We start from the raw sequence: 18795 nt of genomic DNA on the forward strand, positions 1-18795 counted from the left end.
ACACAGAGAGACAGAGACAGAGAATCAGAGAGATTCTAGAAAGAACATGTGGGCCCAGGGGCCTGTTAGCTGGTGACATCAAAAAGGAAAGTCCTGAGTCTATAGCAGGCAGCTGCTCAGCCTGAGCCCCTCCTGCCATTGATAGCCACATGGCTGCAGAGGGCTGTTTACTCCAGACCTGTGCTCTCCATAACAAGTAAAGATGGAGAAGAAAGTGAGAAGCAACTTCTATCCAAATATCCTAGGGACAGTCTGCCTAAAATCTTCATACTTGTTTTTCTTCCAGGCAGGGACATCTCCACACCCCCCCTGCCTCAGAAGTCAACTGCAGCACTGGAAGACCAATGGCCACCACCTTCCCAGGGTACCTGAGCCAAGGAAGACCAGGGACTTTTTATTGGACCAACCCAAATCTGTCGGCAGCTCCCCAAGCAAAGAGGGTCATAATGTGTGCTTGTGGAGTTACCTAGTCTCAGGGCCTGTTTCATCAGAAATGACTTTCCTTCTCTTAACTGCCCATAACTCCTGTAACAAGCAGGAAGCCCACCTAGCTTTACCCCAAACCCCAATTCCAAATATCCATTTTTTTTTCAGGCGAGCTGGGACTTCCGGGTCTCTGAGCAGAGAGAGGCTGGGCCACTCAGGTGGTATGAGTCAGCTGCCTCCCCTGGGCTCCCTAATCATCACTAAGAAAGACTTTGCTGACAACAGAGTTTGCAGAATCCATGTGTACCTGGGGGTGGAGAAAGCGCCGGGCACAGCAGCAGGAACACCATGAGCCTCAGTGAGGAACAGGTACGCAGCTTCCTGGATGGGAACCCCACGTTTGCCCATCAATACTTTGGGAAGAAGCTGAACCCTGAAAATGTGGCAGGGGCCTGTGAAGATGGTTGGCTGGCAGACTGTGGCAGCCTGCGAGAGCTGTGCCAGGTGGAAGAGAGTGCAGCACTTTTTGAACTGGTGCAGGACATGCAGGAGAGTGTCAATATGGAACGTGTGGTCTTCAAGATCCTGCGGCGCCTCTGCACTATCCTGCATGCTGACCGCTGCAGCCTCTTTATGTACCGCCAGCGCAATGGCATAGCTGAACTTGCTACGCGGCTCTTCAGCGTGCAGCCTGACAGCCTCCTGGAGGATTGCCTGGTGCCCCCTGACTCTGAGATCGTCTTCCCACTGGACATTGGGATTGTGGGCCATGTGGCTCAGACCAAGAAGATGATAAACGTGCAGGATGTGGCAGAGGTAGGTGTTTCTCCAGCTACGGTGCAGAGGTGTGTTCTGCCTCAGCATCCAGAGATTTCGCAAGGACTTCAGGTCCAGGGCCAAGGTCCTTGCAGCTCACCCTTGCCTGTCCTATCTCCTCACCGTGCTTAGCCTCCTGTCTTTCCCTTCCAGGACTAGTTTTTCCAGTTTAAAGGGGGGGGGGCTTCAAGAGTGCTTTAAAGTGTCCCTCCTGTTCTCCCGCAAACTGCCTAATTGCCACAGAAACACTATTTAAGAGACGTTCTTGTGGAGGCTTTTCAGACCCAGCCTCTGGCCTTGCTAAGGTCAGGTCTTCTTTATGCATGCTAAGCACTGTGAGGACCCAGGGCAGCTTCAGTGATCGACAGGTGTGAAGAGTCTTCCATGGATAACTATGGTTGTCTGCAGAGAGGTCTGAAGTGATCAGGCCAGGGCTGGTATTGAAGCCAGATGCCCCAAATCCCCAGCCACGGCAGAAGCAGCTTTACCCACAAAGGAAACCATGCTGGTCCTGGGGACAGAGGATCTGGGATCTAGGAGAGGATGGGAATGGAGTTACAAGAGATTCAGGGTCCAGGATGGGAATGGATTTATTGACACAGACTTCATGGAAGCTGCTGGTTTGTGGCAGGTATAACCAGGAAAGAGCTCCTATGGGTGGGAAGCACTGTGGGACACAGTGAGTGAGGTACCCCTAGATATGGGTGCAACAACAGTCGGGGAAGCTCAGAAAAGGGTCAAAAATGTATTCCATGGATTAGGGAGCTCTACAGAGGGTTGGAGGACAGTCTTCCTTCCCTTGCCTGTTCTGTTTCTCTTCCCCTTTCTTCCCCAAGCTACCCAGGTGGCCTCAGCACCTGCTACATAGGTCAACCGCATGCAGTAGGGGAATCCCAGAATGGGAGAAGGTCCCCTCCTGGACAGATTGCCCAGAGGCAGTGTGCTACCTTCACTCCTGGCCAAGTGGGAAGGTTGGGCAGGAGGGTGCTGCAATCCTCTTATACTTATCTGTTATAAACAGGCACCTACCCAGCGACCTGAATAGAATAATCTGCAGGATTATCTTGGCCTTCACTTTGCTTCCTTTTTAAGAAATGGGTCATCCATGAGCCAAATGGAGCATAAATTACCAACAAAGCAAGAAATTTGGTATATAGGGGAGGCTGTGACAGAGCATTAATTCTGGGATGCATGGTCTACCCACCCTTCCTCATTTTTCTCACACTTTCTCCTGCCTTCTTTCATTCATTCCCACCTTACCCTTTTCTTCCCCCTCCCACCCACCTTCAGGGAATCCTCAAAGCAGTGCCTACACGTAGCCCTGAGCCTGGGGCAGGTTCTCTCCTTTCTATTGCCCACACCAAAGTTGCTCTGTGATGTTGCTCTGCGGTAAGATGAAGTTGCAGAGCCTTAAATTAATTAGTGGCAGAGGTGGGTGTTCTCCAGCTACGGTGCAGAGGTGTGTTCTGCCTCAGCATCCAGAGATTTCTCTGCCTTAATTCTATTCCCAGGCCTACCCATGTCCTACAACCCCTCTCCAAGGTTTATAGTCACTCTGTGGCCTAAAAGATACATTCTTGGTGGCACATCATGTCTACTACTATCATGATGATTCTGTAAACTGCAGGTTGTGCTAGTTTGTATTGATCCCAGACTGAGGGAAAAGGAGTAACTGTCAAAGTCAGCAATCAAAGTCAGCAAAATCCATATTTCCACCAGTGGCATCAGGACACTCTGCATTGCCAAGGATAGAATACTGGGTTCACATGCAGGTTTTCAGCAGAGAAACTGAGGCAGTCAGCACAGGGTCTCCCCAACACACTAGGTGCTTTCCTTGCAAATGGCGAGCCACATGGTAGGCTCTGTGGATTGCAGTGTTGTTCTATAGTGTGGTAGATACAGCAACACGGGACTAATACAAAGTTTTAGTTGCACATAGACACTCACAGCACCTGGACACACTGCTCTCCAATTTTTGCTGGGGAAATGATGTCTGCTTCACCATGGAGCTGCAGTAGTCACACCAGACTGCTACTAAGCATAAAGAAACCCTAAACAAAAACAGATACTGAACACATTTAAACCATGAACATAGGTACAGGTATACCAGGAGTACAGGAAGACCTTGAGGACCCAAGGATCATGAGCACAGGCAGAACATGAACACAAGTAGGACATGCCCACAGGTAGGACATGATCACAAAACAGAGTACAGATACACTCTGCCTAAAGCAAATATTAGGAAGCATGGGAAAATGGCTCCCCTGAGCCCTGAGTGTCTATGTTCTTGGCATTGAGGGTATCAGACTGCTAACATTTCTGATGCGATGTATGTGTCCAAAGCCTCATGTCCCCTTCTAAGCAGAAGCATGCCCCAGGATGTGGCTTTGTGGAGGGAAAGGCTGTTTGAGGCTATGCTCATATATCCAGCCTGTAGGGAATGTGGTAGTATTGGAATGTGTGGGACATACCTCTGAGCAGAGGACCTGAGTCCATGGCCTGAGACTATCTCTCTCAGGACCCTCTAACTTCATATGTGAGTGTCACAGCTTTGCCCGAGGAACAGAGGCTAAAACCTGAATAATAGATATTTCACTAGACCTCAAGGTCATTGTAACCAGTTCAGAACAGAATAAGCCCTCATATTTCAAAACCATACACCCAAAAGCCCAGAAAACCCAGGAGATAGAAGCTGGGCTCTCTGACTTGCTCTCAATGTGTCATAATTCAACAAAACGGCATGATCCTGCCTTGCCTGTCTTCTGGAAAGGTCTGTTAAGCATTAAGGAAACCAGGACTGCGCACATGATATCAATCCAAAGTACAAGTGGAGAGAAATTCACCAAAGAATAATGATATTTATTTGACAATAGCAGTGAGAATCCCTATGTTCTGGCAAACTATTAACATATTTAAGGAAGTTGGGGCAAGGGGAAGATTTCAAAGCCAAAAGAGAAAAAAAAATTAAGTTACTTCCATAAAAAAGTTTATTGGTCTTAGGGATCAAAGGCAGGAACTGTCAGCAACTCACTGGTAGAGACACCCATGCAGGACAGGTATTCTCTTCAGGGTGTGTTAAATGAATTGTTTTGATCTTAGGGACCATTAGAGATAAACTTTGGGTAGGTGTGGTGGTGCATGTGTTTACTCCCAGAACTGTAGGTGTGGTGGTACGTGTCTTTAAACCCAGGACTTTGTCTGGTTCCAGGCTAACCAAGGTTATATGGTAACAGCCTGGCTCAAAAAAAAAAAAAAACAAAAAACAAAAAACAAAAAACAAAAAACAAAACAAAAAAAAAACCAACAACAACAAAACAAAACAAAACAAAAAAACCCCATAGATTTTGCTACTGAAATTTTTGCATATGTTGGAAAGTATGGCAGAAGAAATATCTCTGGGGTCTTTGGAAAGTCCTTAAGAAAGTATTTATCAGCCGGGCGTGGTGGCGCACGCCTTTAATCCCAGCACTCGGGAGGCAGAGGCAGGCGGATTTCTGAGTTCGAGGCCAGCCTGGTCTACAAAGTGAGTTCCAGGACAGCCAGGGCTACACAGAGAAACCCTGTCTCAAAAAACCAAAAAAAAAAAAAAAAAAAAAAAAAAAAAGAAAGTATTTATCAGCTGGATGGTGGTGGCACACATCTTTAATCCCAGCATGCAGGAAGCAAAGACAGGTGGTTCTCTATGAGTTTGAGGCCAGCCTGGTCTACAGAGCAAGTTTCAGAACAACCAGGGCAGTTATACAGAGAACAAAATATCTTTAAAAAATATTTAATTCAGAGGAGCAAACATGAGTGTGCTCCCCACCCCCACATCCTTTCATTACATCCTAGATCCAATTATTTCTTGGATTTAATAAGAATTATTTCATCCTTTAATCATTCATTTTTATATTTTTCCCTCTGATCAAGAACATTCTTCAAATCATTGCTGACCAAATAACATTGTATCCCTTGATGCTGAGAGGGGCCTGTACTGATTGGCTGTGTGTGGGGGTGAGTCGGTTGGCTGTTGAGAGAAGAGTTTAATAGCTAGACATCAGTGCCAAGGCCATTTCAGTCCTATTTAACCAACAGAAAGCCAGAGGGTGAAGCTCTCAGGACTAGTGCCCTGCCCTGTCACGAAGCTCCATCTCTTCAGGCGCTGGCTATTACCTCACTGGGTCAACTGTCGTTTTGTTAGATGCTAAATTTCTATCCACTCTTGACAGACAGCAGCTACAATTTAAAAATAAGCAATACAAAGTTTGGGGCATTTTTATTTTATAGTGTTTTAAATTGATTTATTTATATGAGTATGCTATCACTGTCTTCAGACACATCAGAAGAGGGCATCGGAACCCATTTCAGATGGTTGTGAGCTACCATGTGGTTGCTGGGAATTGAACTCAGGACCTCTGGAAGAGCAGTTGGTGCTCTTAACTGCTGAGCCACCTCTCCAGCCCCATACAAAGTATTGTTAACAATAATATGACAACTTCCGTTTCATGTTTTTTTTAATGGAGAAAGTCTATTATTTTACTTTTAATAAAATACAGTAAAACAAATATGAATAGGACAAAACAATGAAAGAAGAAAAAGAGCCAAAAACATAAGGAATATATGTAGATGCGGAGACACATGTGTTTGCACACACAGGAATTCCATAAAAACACAAAACTGTAAGTCATAATATATATGTAAAGGACCTGCAAGGTTAAATATATATATATATATATATATATATATATATATATATATATATATCCTGACTTAACCTTATGAAACAAAGAACTTCCACACTTGATCTTAGCCGAAAGGCTGAGAAGCAATAACAAAGAACCTCCAAAGAAGCTGTTGGGTTCATTTTCTGCTGGCCATCTACTGCTGGGTGTGGGGCCTACCTCTAGAATAGTCTGTTTCCTCAGTGAGACTTCCTTGGAGAAAACTAAAAATAATCTTCATTTGCAAGTGGCTATCAATTGGAGATAGCTTCTGGGTTAGGAATGAAGGCATGTGTCCTCTTCTCCTTTTAGTTCAAGGACCCCACTCAGGAAGAGATCCACACAGGCACTGTGTATGCTGACACAGTCTTTATGAGTTCATATGTGTGCCAGCCTTGTTATGTCTAGAAGGTCTTAACTCCTTGGTGCTCACCATCCTTTCTGGGTCTTACACTCTTTCTACCCCATCTTCCACAGAGTTTCCTGAGCTCTGAGGGGAGGGATTTGATGCAACATCCCTTTAGAGCTGAGTGTTCCAATCTCCCCCTCCCCCTCCCCCTCCCCCTCTCCCTCTCCCTCCCCCTCCCTTTCCCCTGCCCTCTCCCCCTCTCCCTTTCCCTCTCCCCCTGCACACTGTCTATGGGTCTCTGTGTTTATTCCCATCTGCTGCAGGATGAGGCTTCTCTCATCACTGCTGAGCAGGTCTATGAGTGAAGCAAAATGTTGTTTGGCATCTATTACACAAACCTAAGCTCAAAGGGTAACCAATGAAACAAGTCAGATGACCACAGAGGAGTTTGTGGGACTTACTATAGTAACTGAGCCTTTCCCTTGTTTTGTGGGGCTGGGGTTTGTTTTGTTTTGTTTTGTTTTTCGAGACAGGGTTTCTCTGTGTAGCCCTGGCTGTCCTGGAACTCACTTTGTAGACCAGGCTAACCTCGAACTCAGAAATCCGCCTACCTCTGCCTCCCGAGTGCTGGGATTAAAGGCGTTCGCCACCACGCCTGGCTTGTATGTATATCTTAACAATATCACCATCCTTCTCACAAACAAAGAAAAGTAAGGGTCAGAGACTTATGATATAGTCTTATTCTGACTGTAGTTTTTTCATACTCTTTTGCCATTCCTGCTTTTGCCTGTGACATCAGACCATTTTCAAGACTCTATATTTGAAATTTGCATCAAGTGGTACTGCTCTAGCTCCGGAGATCTTTAGAAAAGAGTAATTATTGACCTCAAGAATTGAAAGCTGTATTGAGACATTATAGGAAAAAAAAGAATTTAGAATCTAGTCTACTCTACAGGTAGCAAGAAAATTAAAAGGTAGTGAGCAGTTATAGTATAATAACAGATATTTTTTCTTTAGAAGTAATTCTGATTTTTTTTCAAAAAGACTTGTTAGGTAAGTTTCATTTTATCAAATTTGACTTATACAAATACAATTAGAGAAATGATTTCTCATATAAATAATCTCAGACATACGAACCTTGAAGCAAGAAAGCCAAGAGGCAGTATTCCCCAATCCCCTGGTCCCCAGACCCACTATTATAACTTGGTAATTAGAAAAGTAGGGCACTCAAAGCCAGAATTCTGTGCACAGTTTAAAATGTGTCATTCAGTTTCAAGACAACTTCTATGAGAACACATTTTGCTGACTCTATGCAAAACAATCACAGGATCAGAAGAAAATAGAAATACCTACAGGTCCTTCTTCAATTTTGGAGGACCCAAATAAGGAAAAAGGAAACACTTCCACCATTGCTTATAAAAATGTGTTTTGTTCCATTTCTACAAGCTGTATAGAGCTTAAGAAAGTTTTCTTAAATCTAGGAAAGAATCTAAGAGCCAACAATGTTTCAAGTAAGACAAAAAAAATATCCACTGGAAGTGTTGGCGCATGCCTTTAGTCCCAGCACTTAGGAGGCAGAGAGTCAGATCTCTGAGCTTGAGGCCAGCTTGGTCTAAGAAGTGAGTTCCTGGATAAACAGCCCTATGAAGATCAAGAGAGACCCTGTCTCAAAACAACAACAAACCTTGTTAAAAGCTGTTTTCCTATGTAATAGAAAACCAAAACACACACACACACACACGGGGGGGGGGGATTGTCTTCACAAAATATAAGACCTATGTTTCCTAGAGAAGTTATGAAAAGAGAGAAAGATGCTATGAAGTTGGTTACATTTTAAAGGGAAGCAATTGAGAACAGCTTGAAAGATCCCTGGTGGACCAGTGTGGAAACCGTCAGATGCTGGAGGAGTTTATACAAGCTACATCTGTGCAACATCATCTGTGTGGACATCATGCTACCAAGGATGCAGACCACGATTAGTTGCCTTGAACAGGGGCGTGGTGGAACTGTCTTGTTATACAGGGCTCAAACATATTAGGGAAGCCCCAAAGAAAACCTTTCATTCTGGACCTTTTTTTGTTTGTTTGTTTTTCGAGACAAGGTTTCTCTGTATAGCCCTGGGTGTCCTGGAACTCACTCTGTAGACCAGGCTGGCCTCGAACTCAGAAATTCACCTGCCTCTGCCTCCCAAGTGCTGGGATTAAAGGCATGTGCCACCACCGCCCGGCTTTCATTCTGGACCTTTAAAACAAACAATTTTAGCACCCCGCTACAATAGCAGTCAGAATTGGGTGGTGGTGGGGATCATCAGAGCTGATGGGGAAGTGGAGTCAGTCACCGTGTTAGTTAGGAACTTAAACAGAAACTTCAGGGCAGGGAAAGCTGCAGGTAGAAAATGGCTGAAATTTTAAGCAACGATTCAGAGCTGAGAACAGTCACCTCTTGAAAATTTGTACCAATCAAATCAATAGTTCTAGAAATTTGTTTGTTTTACCACGGTAGGTTAGACTCTGGTTTTATGTTTGCATAACAATGATGTATTTTAGGGAAATCAATCAATGTTTTAATGACAGCCCACCTGTTGACACAAAGTTCATTTGTAAGATTAGTCCATCAAAAGCCTACGGACTATTTTAACTCTTAGTCCTCCTACAAAATTCTTTCTCATACAAAAAGCTCTTTCTTTTGGTATCCTTTGCAGATAAAACTCTGTATAACTAAGATACTTTACTCTTACTTTAATTTCTACTGAACTAAAGAGAAACCTATGAAATAAAATATTTCAGCTGTCTACCATGTACTCATACTTTGTGAGTCTTATAAAACCATTTATTGTGTATGTGCATCTGCTTGCAAGCAGGCGCACATGATCACACACACACATACACACACGATGCAGGAGTGCATGTTCACAAATGGTGAAGACCAGTGAACAACTTGTAGGCATCAGTGTCTCCTTCCACCATGTGGGTTCCAAGGATCAAATTCAGATGGTCAGGCTTGTTAGCCAACACCTTCACCCACTGAACCATCTCACCAGCTAAGGAAATTAAATTTTAGAGTATCCAAAAACATGTTTCCTCATAGAGCAATTGATGTGTTTTAAGTTACTCAAAAGTGACTTGGACATCACATGAGTGTCAGTTAATTCCAGGTAGCATAATGTAATTTTGGAATTATATTGAAAGTTGGAATTAATTATTTATTTACTTTTACCTAATTTATTTATTTTTAGCTCTTAAATCTAAATTGCTTATGACAACTGAGATATCAGTCTAGTGTAAGGCTCATCTTTTGTTGTTGTTTTGCTGGGTTTCAATATATCCCAACTGCAGTTCCCCCCACCCCCCGCCACTTCTCCCAGTCCTCTCCCTCCTCCCCTCTTCCCCAGATCCACACCTCTGTTCCTGAGGCCCAACCTTTATCTTCCTGTTAAAGAACTGCCCTATGACTGTGCTGTGCTTTGATACTAAGTGCAGTGGGCATATTTGTATATCACGTTCACATATTCTTGGGTCACAATTCCATAACTTATGATCTTAATCATGTAACAGAGAAAAAGTCAGATCTGTATTATACTTAATGTTGACAACAAAGGATATGTTAGCTTTAATTAGGCCAATGATATTATATTACCCTCATTCATCAAAGATCTACGCACACAGATACCTTTACAGTTTTTTTTTTGAAGTCAGACACATTTTTAATCTTTAAAAATGTATTTATATGATACACTCCACTGTTAAGTATATGTTGCCTTGAACAGTAATTCAAAGACATAAATAAAGCTTAAAATAACTGTAACCATTGACTTTCTTTCTTTTTTTTTAATTTTTAATATTTTTATTACATATTTTCCTCAATTACATTTCCAATGTTATCCCAAAAGTCCCCCATAGCGCCCCCCACTTCCCTACCCACCCATTCCCATTCTTTTGGCCCTGGCATTCCCCTATATTGGGGCATATAAAGTTTGCAAGTCCAATGGGCCTCTCTTTCCATTGATGGCCAACTAGACCATCTTTCGATACATATGCAGCTAGAGACAAGAGCTCCGGGGTTCTGGTTAGTACATCATGTTGTTCCAACAATAGGGTTTCAGATCCCTTTAGCTCCTTGGGTACTTTCTCTAGCTTCTCCATTGGGAGCCCTGTGATACATCCAATAGCTGACTGTGAACATCCACTCCTGTGTTTGCTAGGCCCCGGCATCATCTCACAAGAGACAGCTATATTTGGGTCCTTTCAGCAAAATCTTGCTAGTGTATGCAATGGTGTCAGCGTTTAGAAGCTGCTTATGGGATGGATCCCTGGATACGGCAGTCTCTAAATGGTCCATCCTTTCATCACAGCTACGAACTTTGTCTCTGTAACTCCTTCCCTGGGTGTACCTTTACAGTTTAAGGTTTCCTTCTGTGTCAAACCTACATAAAGTAGTAAACCCAGATGAAAATGTGCAGACCACTCTGAAGACTTAAATTATGTTTCACCAACAGGTTTTCAATCAGCCTATTTATCAAAGATTTATTTAAATCATGTGAATGAAAAAGCTCCTGGATTTACATATTTTTAGCAAGCTTAAGTGTACTCAATTTATGAGGATTCATTTATCTCTAAGCCAATTAAAAATTCAGCTCTTAAAATCCAAGGTAGAAAAATCCCAGGTTCACAACACAGACACAGACACAGACACAGACACACAGACACAGAGAGAGAGAGAGAGAGAGAGAGAGAGAGAGAGAGAGAGAGAGAGAGAGAGAGAGAGAGAGAGACTACATAATCAGAGAGAGAAATAAAATTCAAAGTCTTCCTTTAATTGGGCTGGGTTGGGTGCTGGGGGTAATGTTCAATGAGATAACATAACACTGTACCCACTGATCATATTTTTTATCTGTAAATCTTGGTGCTAGTGGGTTACCTACAGTTTGGGTCCTGATTAGATGAAGTTAAGCTTAAGCTATAAGAGATCAAGAGAAAATTGGGCACAGATTCTGTGAGGAGTCCTCACTCAGAAATGACAACCCCAGAAGTAGGATTGGTGAGCTGGAATTGATGATATCACTGTTTGACGCTGGGCATAGTGGCACACAACTTTAATCCCAGTCCTTAGGAGGCAGAGGCATACAGATTTCTGTAAGTTAAAGGTTAGTCTGTTCTACATCATCTGTTTCAGGTCCCTAACACCCACGACCTCCACAGCAAACAAATAGATGTTTCTTAGGGAGGCTGGGTGAGTAAATGACTATAGGTAAATGGGTGAGGGGTGATACATAGGTGAGTGGGTAGAAGGATGAGTGGATGGACGGGTAGATAGGTGAGTCAGTGAGTGGACAAGTGCTACTGAGCAGTACTGGTACCTGCATGGCCAGGGAGAAGCAACAACATAACTTTATAGCCAGAACAACAGGGTACAAGGCTCTGAAAGGCTCAAAGAATGATGAAGCTAAGCCATGGCACAACAAAAGCCTCAGAACAGAAATCAGACCAAAGCTTATGATCTCCAGAGATCTCTGCCCCTATCTTTACCAAAGACATGAGAGCCCCTAGTTCTGTGCACATGGTCTCTCATCTCTACTCCTATTTGTCATCTCCTAAATGTCACAGAAGGCTTGACCCAGGACACTATATATCCCTGGTCCCTTCCCTAGAGTAGCTTCTCACTGGGGGATGGGGGTGGGGTTCAATCAGCCATGGAACCAGATCAGAACTCCATCCTGAGTACAAGACATGGTAAGATTAAAATGTAGCTGGACAAGGACTGGAAAGATAGCTCAGCAGTTAAGGGCACTGGCTACTCTTCGAGAGGTCCTGAGTTCAGTTCCAAGCAAACACACGGTGGCTTCTTACCATCTGTAATGGGATCTGATGCCCTCTTCTGGTGTGTCTGAAGAGGATGAAAGTATATTCATATTCATAAAATAAATAAATAAATCTTTGGGCTGGAGAGATGGCTCACCGACTGTTCTTCCAGAGGACCTGAGTTCAATTCCCAGAAACCACATGGGAGCTAACAACCATCTGTAATGAGAGCCAATACCCTCTTCTGGTGTGCATAAAATAAATACATCTTTTTAAAAATTGTAGCTGGGCGGTGGTAGCGCACGCCTTTAATCCCAGCACTTGTGAGGCAGAGTCAGGTGGATTTCTGAGTTCGAGGCCAGCCTGGTCTACAAAGTGAGTTCCAGGACAGCCAAGGCTACACAGAGAAACCCTGTCTCGAAAAACAAAAACAAAAACAAAAACAAAAACAAAAACAAAAACAAAAAAATGTAGCTGAACATGATGGGAGCGTGCCCCGAAAAATGGGAGAGTAAAGGCAGGGTTGGCACTGTGGCTCAGTAATAAAGCACTTGTCTGATGTGCAGAAGGCCTTGGGATTCTGTCCCAAGCACAGCAAGAGTGCAGAGAGGTTTGCTGTTCACGACAGACAAGGGGAACATGGGGATTGCTACTAAAACAGTGTCTCTGAAATGAGGAGCTTTGTGGTTGATGTCATGTATATTTCTCCTGGAAAGATTAGATTGCCTGGAGATGCAGCACATCCCTGAGTAGATGTAGCTCAAGATCATGCCTCCTCATACACTGGATATTCAGGAAGGGTGGATGGGACTGGCTCTGGGGTGGAGAATATAGCATTATAACAGAGTGATAATAAATGATAACATTCACTTTAGGTTGTCCAGGAAGGGACTGGAAGGTTTGATTGTTTTAACCTGGTTCTGTGTGTCCTTCTCTAGAGGACTTCATCTGAAACAGTTCTAGAGGAAGGCAAAGGCACTCCTCTGGACAGCAATAAACAAAGCTGATTCACCCTATAAATTTCTCCCAGCTACTAAAGGAAGCTAGGATGTCTGGGCCATGGGCTCAGGAGCCCCAGAGATGTTTGAGGTAGAGGAGGGATGCATATGGTTAAGGGTCAGCAGAATAGAAAGGGTCTTGGCCTAGACAATGGGCATAGAGAAGTGGATCTTGCAGAAGTCTTCTTGGAAAGAACTGTCTCAGAAGCCCACTGTATTTGTGATACATATGCATCTATAACTTGGCAGTGAAGAGTTAAACTCAGAGTCTCTAGGGCCTGAGTACCTGCCACCTTTGCTCACTTTTAAGGCTGTCAGATATTCTAAGCAGGAAACTATGGAAGCAAAGAAGCCCTGGGAAGACAGTGGAATGGACAAGAAAGGCAGGAGGAAGCCCCCAGAAGTTCCTGAAGCCACAGGATGACAAAGAGGATGTCTGGGAGCTGCAGGGCTACATGTCAATCCTCAATGTGGAATGCACATTTACATCACATACATAGAAAGGATTAGCCTCTAGAGGTCTAGAAGTGAGGCCAAAGGCTGAAGGAACACCATCTACATGGGGGACTTATAGGGCCAGGCTGAGGTTGAAGAGCTATTGAGGGCATTTAAAAGCCCAACCAAAGACATAGCATCCTTGAGAGCATTTTAAAACCATAGCTTTGATAATAGTTCATTCCCAGCAGGGGAAGGAAATATGGAAAGAGAGCAACAAATAGGTGAGTTTCCTGAGTGGAGAGCAGGCCAAGAGAAAGAGATAGGGAGGTCCCAGGCTGTTCTGCAGTTTTATTTACAAAATGAGATTTAGACAATGTATAGATAGAAATGGGCAATAAAGTGAGGTGTCAAATGTGGGTTGAAATGTGGTAGAAATCAAGCTAGTAAGAAAAGCAAAATGAGACTTGTGTGTCGTGTACATTCTCTGAAGGCCACATCTGTAGATTTGTGGGCTTCATCTGAGAATCAAATGTACTTCATCTAAGAGTAGACGTTCTTGACCTTCCAAATGCTGCAACCCTTTAATACAGTTCCTCATGTTATGGTGAACCCAACTATAAGATTATGTTTGTTGCTCTTTTGTAACTGTAATTTTGCTACTGTTATAAATTGTAATATAAATATCTGATATTCAGAATATCTGATATGTGACCTCTGTGAAAAGGTCATTCAATTCCCAAAGGGTTCATGACCCACAGGTTGAGAACTACTAACCTAAGAGTCAGCTATATGAACCTATGTGACCCATTTGAGGATCAAATTGTGTACCTGTATGCATCAGATGAGAGTAAGTGTAAAGATCTATGCATATCATCTGAAGGCAATTTCCTGCTCTGTGTAGGAACACTTCGTTATGCCTTTGTATAGTGCTTCAAGACTGCTCTAGAAGCAACCTGCAGATCAGGATTAGCCTCTAGCACTAATAGTCAGAAGATAGGTGTGTGCAAATCACCAGGTATACAAGAGCCACAGTGGCAATAATGTGGAGCTACCCAGGATATGCCCAGAGACAAAGACATCCAGGTAAATTCCTTCCTTGGAAGGATGTACCACATGACCAAAGCCTCATACCCATGATTTAGCCAGAAAAAAATTGGTGATCTTCTGTGACAAGATATTAATATATATCCCAGTAATGTTATCTCTGTCAGGTTTTGCTGCTCATCTTCGTTCTCTGCTATCATTCATAGGTTGATTTATCTCCAGCTTAGCACCACATGGCAGTCAGGTGGGGGCTGCTTCTCCAAGAACCAGGAGAGAGGGAAGGGGAAGAGTTGATTTTAGTCACCTCCATCCCTCTGGGAGGATAGCCCAATCATCAGACTCCTAGTAGGCTCCTATAGCTAAAACTGTGGCCTTGCTAACCTGCTACCAAGGAGACAGAATGCCAGCAGGGAAATTTTCAAGTTGCTCATAGAGCTGAGCTATGGAGAATTATGACAAACCACAGGGCTGCAAGATGCATGGTCTTCAGTACATATAAGAAAATCTCTTCTATACAATTTGCTAAACGCATGAAACTCAAGAAGAATGAAGACCAAAATGTGGACACTGTGCCCCTTCTTAGAATTGGGAACAAAACACCCATGGAAGGAGTTACAGAGAAAAAGTTTGGAGCTGTGATGAAAGGATGGACCATCTAGAGACTGCCGTATCCAGGGATCCATCCCATAATCAGCTTCTAAACGCTGACACCATTGCATACACTAGCAAGATTTTGCTGAAAGGACCCAAATATAGCTGTCTCTTGTGAGATGATGCCGGGGCCTAGCAAACACAGGAGTGGATGTTCACAGTCAGCTATTGGATGTATCACAGGGCTCCCAATGGAGAAGCTAGAGAAAGTACCCAAGGAGCTAAAGGGATCTGCAACCCTATAGTTGGAACAACATGATGAACTAACCAGTACCCCGGAGCTCTTGTCTCTAGCTGCATATGTATTGAAAGATGGCCTAGTCGGCCATCAATGGAAAGAGAGGCCCATTGGACTTGCAAACTTTATATGCCCCAATATAGGGGAATGCCAGGGCCAAAAGAATGGGAATGGGTGGGTAGGGAAGTGGGGGGCGCTATGGGGGACTTTTGGGATAGCATTGGAAATGTAATTGAGGAAAATATGTAATAAAAAATATTAAAAATTAAAAAAATAATAAAATAAAAAAATAAAATAAAATAAATAAATAAAAAAAAAAGAAAATCTCTTCTAACAGTGGGACATGTCGAAGGTATTGATAGTCATCCTTCATCCACTGAACAGGAGTGGGAAGGACATAGAACTGCTCCAACTTTTTAAGACAGGCCCTGAAGAGAGGCCAAAGTCACAGCCTTTCACCCCAGTCACTATGCCAGGCTGCTTTAGTCTCATGGAAATAAAAGAATGACCAGAAAGCAAAGAGTAAGGCAGGGTCATGTCTGTTGGGAGCTATCCGACTCTAACCTAGTATCCTGAACCTAGCTCGAATAACCTGTTCCTTTCAGAGGTGGAACTAACTTCAGAAGCAGGATTCCTTTTGTATCTTGGGGTTGTAGGTGTGGGAGTCCTTTATGAGCCCTCCTTGAATCCTCCCTGAGATCAGAGATGGGCAAACTCACCATGTCACAAAGTCTCATGGTAGAGCAGAGCTCAAGTGCAGGGTTGGTGGATAGATCCCAAGAAATAGGAAACTCCCGACTTCAGCTCCCCAGCCAATTTGTACTTGGTAATAGTGTCTCATAACAAGCTACCAATCACAATGAGTCCATCCTTCATGCAGTCATACTTATCCAGGAAGAGTGTGCAGCAGGTTTGGAGGCGTTGGAGGAAGGAGATAGTCACCTGGGCTAGAAGTTCTGAAGGTAGGGGCAGCGGGGCAGACTTGAGCATTCAGGAGGCCAACTTTGCCCAAAAGAAGACAGGTGCTCTAGAACTTTGTAGGGGCTATTTGGAAAACTTGAAAGACTTCTTAGGAATCAGAGGTTAGGTGAGCTTAGTAGAACCCCAGGAACAGGGTGAACTCTCTCTCTCTCTCTCTCTCTCTGCCCAGAGACTGTGTCCTGCATTCAGAGGTAGGGCTACTTGGCATCACAGCACTAGTCTAAATGATGGCCACCTAAGCAGAGCCCCTCTGTAAAAACCTGGAAGCACCACACTGCCGACCATAGCAATAACCTCTCTCTTCCCACCACAGTGTCCCCACTTCAGCTCATTCGCCGATGAGCTCACCGACTATGTGACAAAGAACATTTTGTCCACACCAATCATGAATGGCAAAGATGTCGTGGCTGTGATCATGGCAGTGAATAAACTGGATGGCCCATGCTTCACGAGTGAAGATGAAGATGTGAGTGTCCAGGAGTTGTTAAACACTCAGCTCTCCCCATGGGTTTGCCCATGTGTGTGTCTGCATTTGTCCCAGCATGCCTTTGCTCATCTGAATGCCACTATCTCTCTCTCATGTGGTTATGTGGGCCATGCCCCTTGACAAGTCTAGGTCTAAGTTATGTCCCTCTGTTAATCTGAGTGTGTGAGCTGTGCTTATCCAGAGGCGTAAGTCACACCCTCACAGAGATTCTTCAAATCTCTGTGTGTCTCTATTTATCTCTGTGTGTGAGCTATGCCCCAGCTGTTCATCTGTGTGTATGTAAGTCGTGTCCCTTTGTGTGTGATCCATGTCCCTGCCCCACAGGACTGAACCTTTGTGTGCAAGTCCACACCCATGAGTACTAAGTATAGTCTACCAGTATTCTTGCATGTGTGTGGTACTTCCTCCAGACCTTTGGAGTATGCATCTCTTCTGTACATGTGTCCTTAAACATCTGGATTTCTGGTATGCCTCCCTTCTATGCATGTGTCCTTGAACATCTAGATTTCTGGTATGCTTTTTTTTCTATACATATGTCCTTGAACATCTGGATTTCTGACTCATGCTCTTATAATTGCTGTTTCAGGTTTTCACGAAGTACCTGAATTTTGCTACATTAAACCTGAAGATCTATCACCTAAGCTACCTCCACAACTGTGAGACACGCAGAGGCCAGGTACCTGTATGCTCTGGCTGATCCTTTCCCAGCCTTCTACACTCATAGGCTGTTTTGTCTTCATGAATGGTCAAGACACTGTGATGTCTAGTCAAAGCATGACTCTAGCCTGAGAGAACCCGATGTTTCCATCCATTTCATAGGTACAAAACTGAGTAGGAGCAGGGGTGCTGTACTCACCTAGGCAGGCAGGTTGTGAGCACATCTTGATAGTTTATGTCCATGTGGTAATGGTCACTTGCCAAGAGATCTCTGTACAGATACTTCAAGTTCAAGGCAGAGCCTGCCTCCATTGATCAACCGAATTATAGTCTATATAGCAATAGGAGTGCAGGACAAATACCAAGTTCAGTTACAACTTGGCCCTGCATAAAGTACCGAGGCATGACATTGAGGGGAGGGAGGAAGAGTGAGGCTGAGAGAGATGAGTGAGGTAGGGAAGCAAGATCTGAGAGAGGAGGACCACAAACAGGTGCTTCAGTCGGGCAGGAGCCATAGAATAGAGAGTCCTGACTAGTTAGGGCTGTCAAAGGACTGTGGTGATGGCAAGACCAGTAAGGTAGGCTGACTAGGAGTCAGGACTGCAGGCAAGAAGCTCAGACCATTCTGAGAGAGGGGCACATGGGCTAAGAGAGGGGAAATGATGACAGGCTGATTGGAGAGGGAAAGAGGGAATAATGGCTTGTCGAAGGGGGTCACAGAGGCAAGTGGTCTTTGTAGTTCTCAATCTTCATTGTACTGTCAGAAGAAAAAGTAGAGAAAGGTGCTTTAGGGATCTTTAGCCCTCCACCAAACCCACTACATGCCCCATAGCCCATAACAGACATACACATGCACACACACACACACACACACACACACACACACACACACACACACATACATACACCAGAAATAAGCCACCCACAATTCACCCCAACACACACAGCACAGAACCACACCCCATGCAATACACTTATTGTCTGTTCCACACCATCAAAACGCCACACATAACCTCACCATCTTCATTTCAGACACAAATCACACATATACATCATACATACTCATCCCTGCTCCCACACAGCTGCAGAGGCCAGCTCTCTTTGTTTTCCAGCCTCTGTCTTCCCATCTTCCATCCTAACGTCTTAGTCAGGTCTCTTGCTATGAAGAGATACTATGCCCATGGCAACTCTTAGAAAAGAAAGCACTGAGTG

At 44.0% G+C, this 18795-nt stretch overlaps 1 protein-coding gene and 1 pseudogene across 1 annotated transcript in view; one reads left to right on the top strand and one right to left on the bottom strand.

The window, feature by feature from the left end:
• The first annotated feature begins 774 nt into the window (after positions 1 to 774).
• Pde6b (phosphodiesterase 6B) overlaps positions 775 to 18795 on the top strand; it is a 44022-nt gene continuing 26001 nt past the window's right edge. Inside the window, exons 1-3 of the mRNA XM_021162152.2 lie at positions 775 to 1242; positions 16753 to 16905; positions 17513 to 17602. Coding sequence (XP_021017811.1) covers positions 775 to 1242; positions 16753 to 16905; positions 17513 to 17602 — 711 coding nt within the window. The remainder of the gene's footprint in view (positions 1243 to 16752; positions 16906 to 17512; positions 17603 to 18795) is intronic.
• Positions 5904 to 6051, bottom strand: LOC115031252 (U2 spliceosomal RNA; annotated as a pseudogene).

The sequence above is a fragment of the Mus caroli genome, unplaced genomic scaffold (genome assembly GCF_978045245.1).
Source record: "Mus caroli unplaced genomic scaffold, Mus_caroli_1 scaffold_4, whole genome shotgun sequence".
Taxonomy (NCBI): domain Eukaryota; kingdom Metazoa; phylum Chordata; class Mammalia; order Rodentia; family Muridae; genus Mus; species Mus caroli.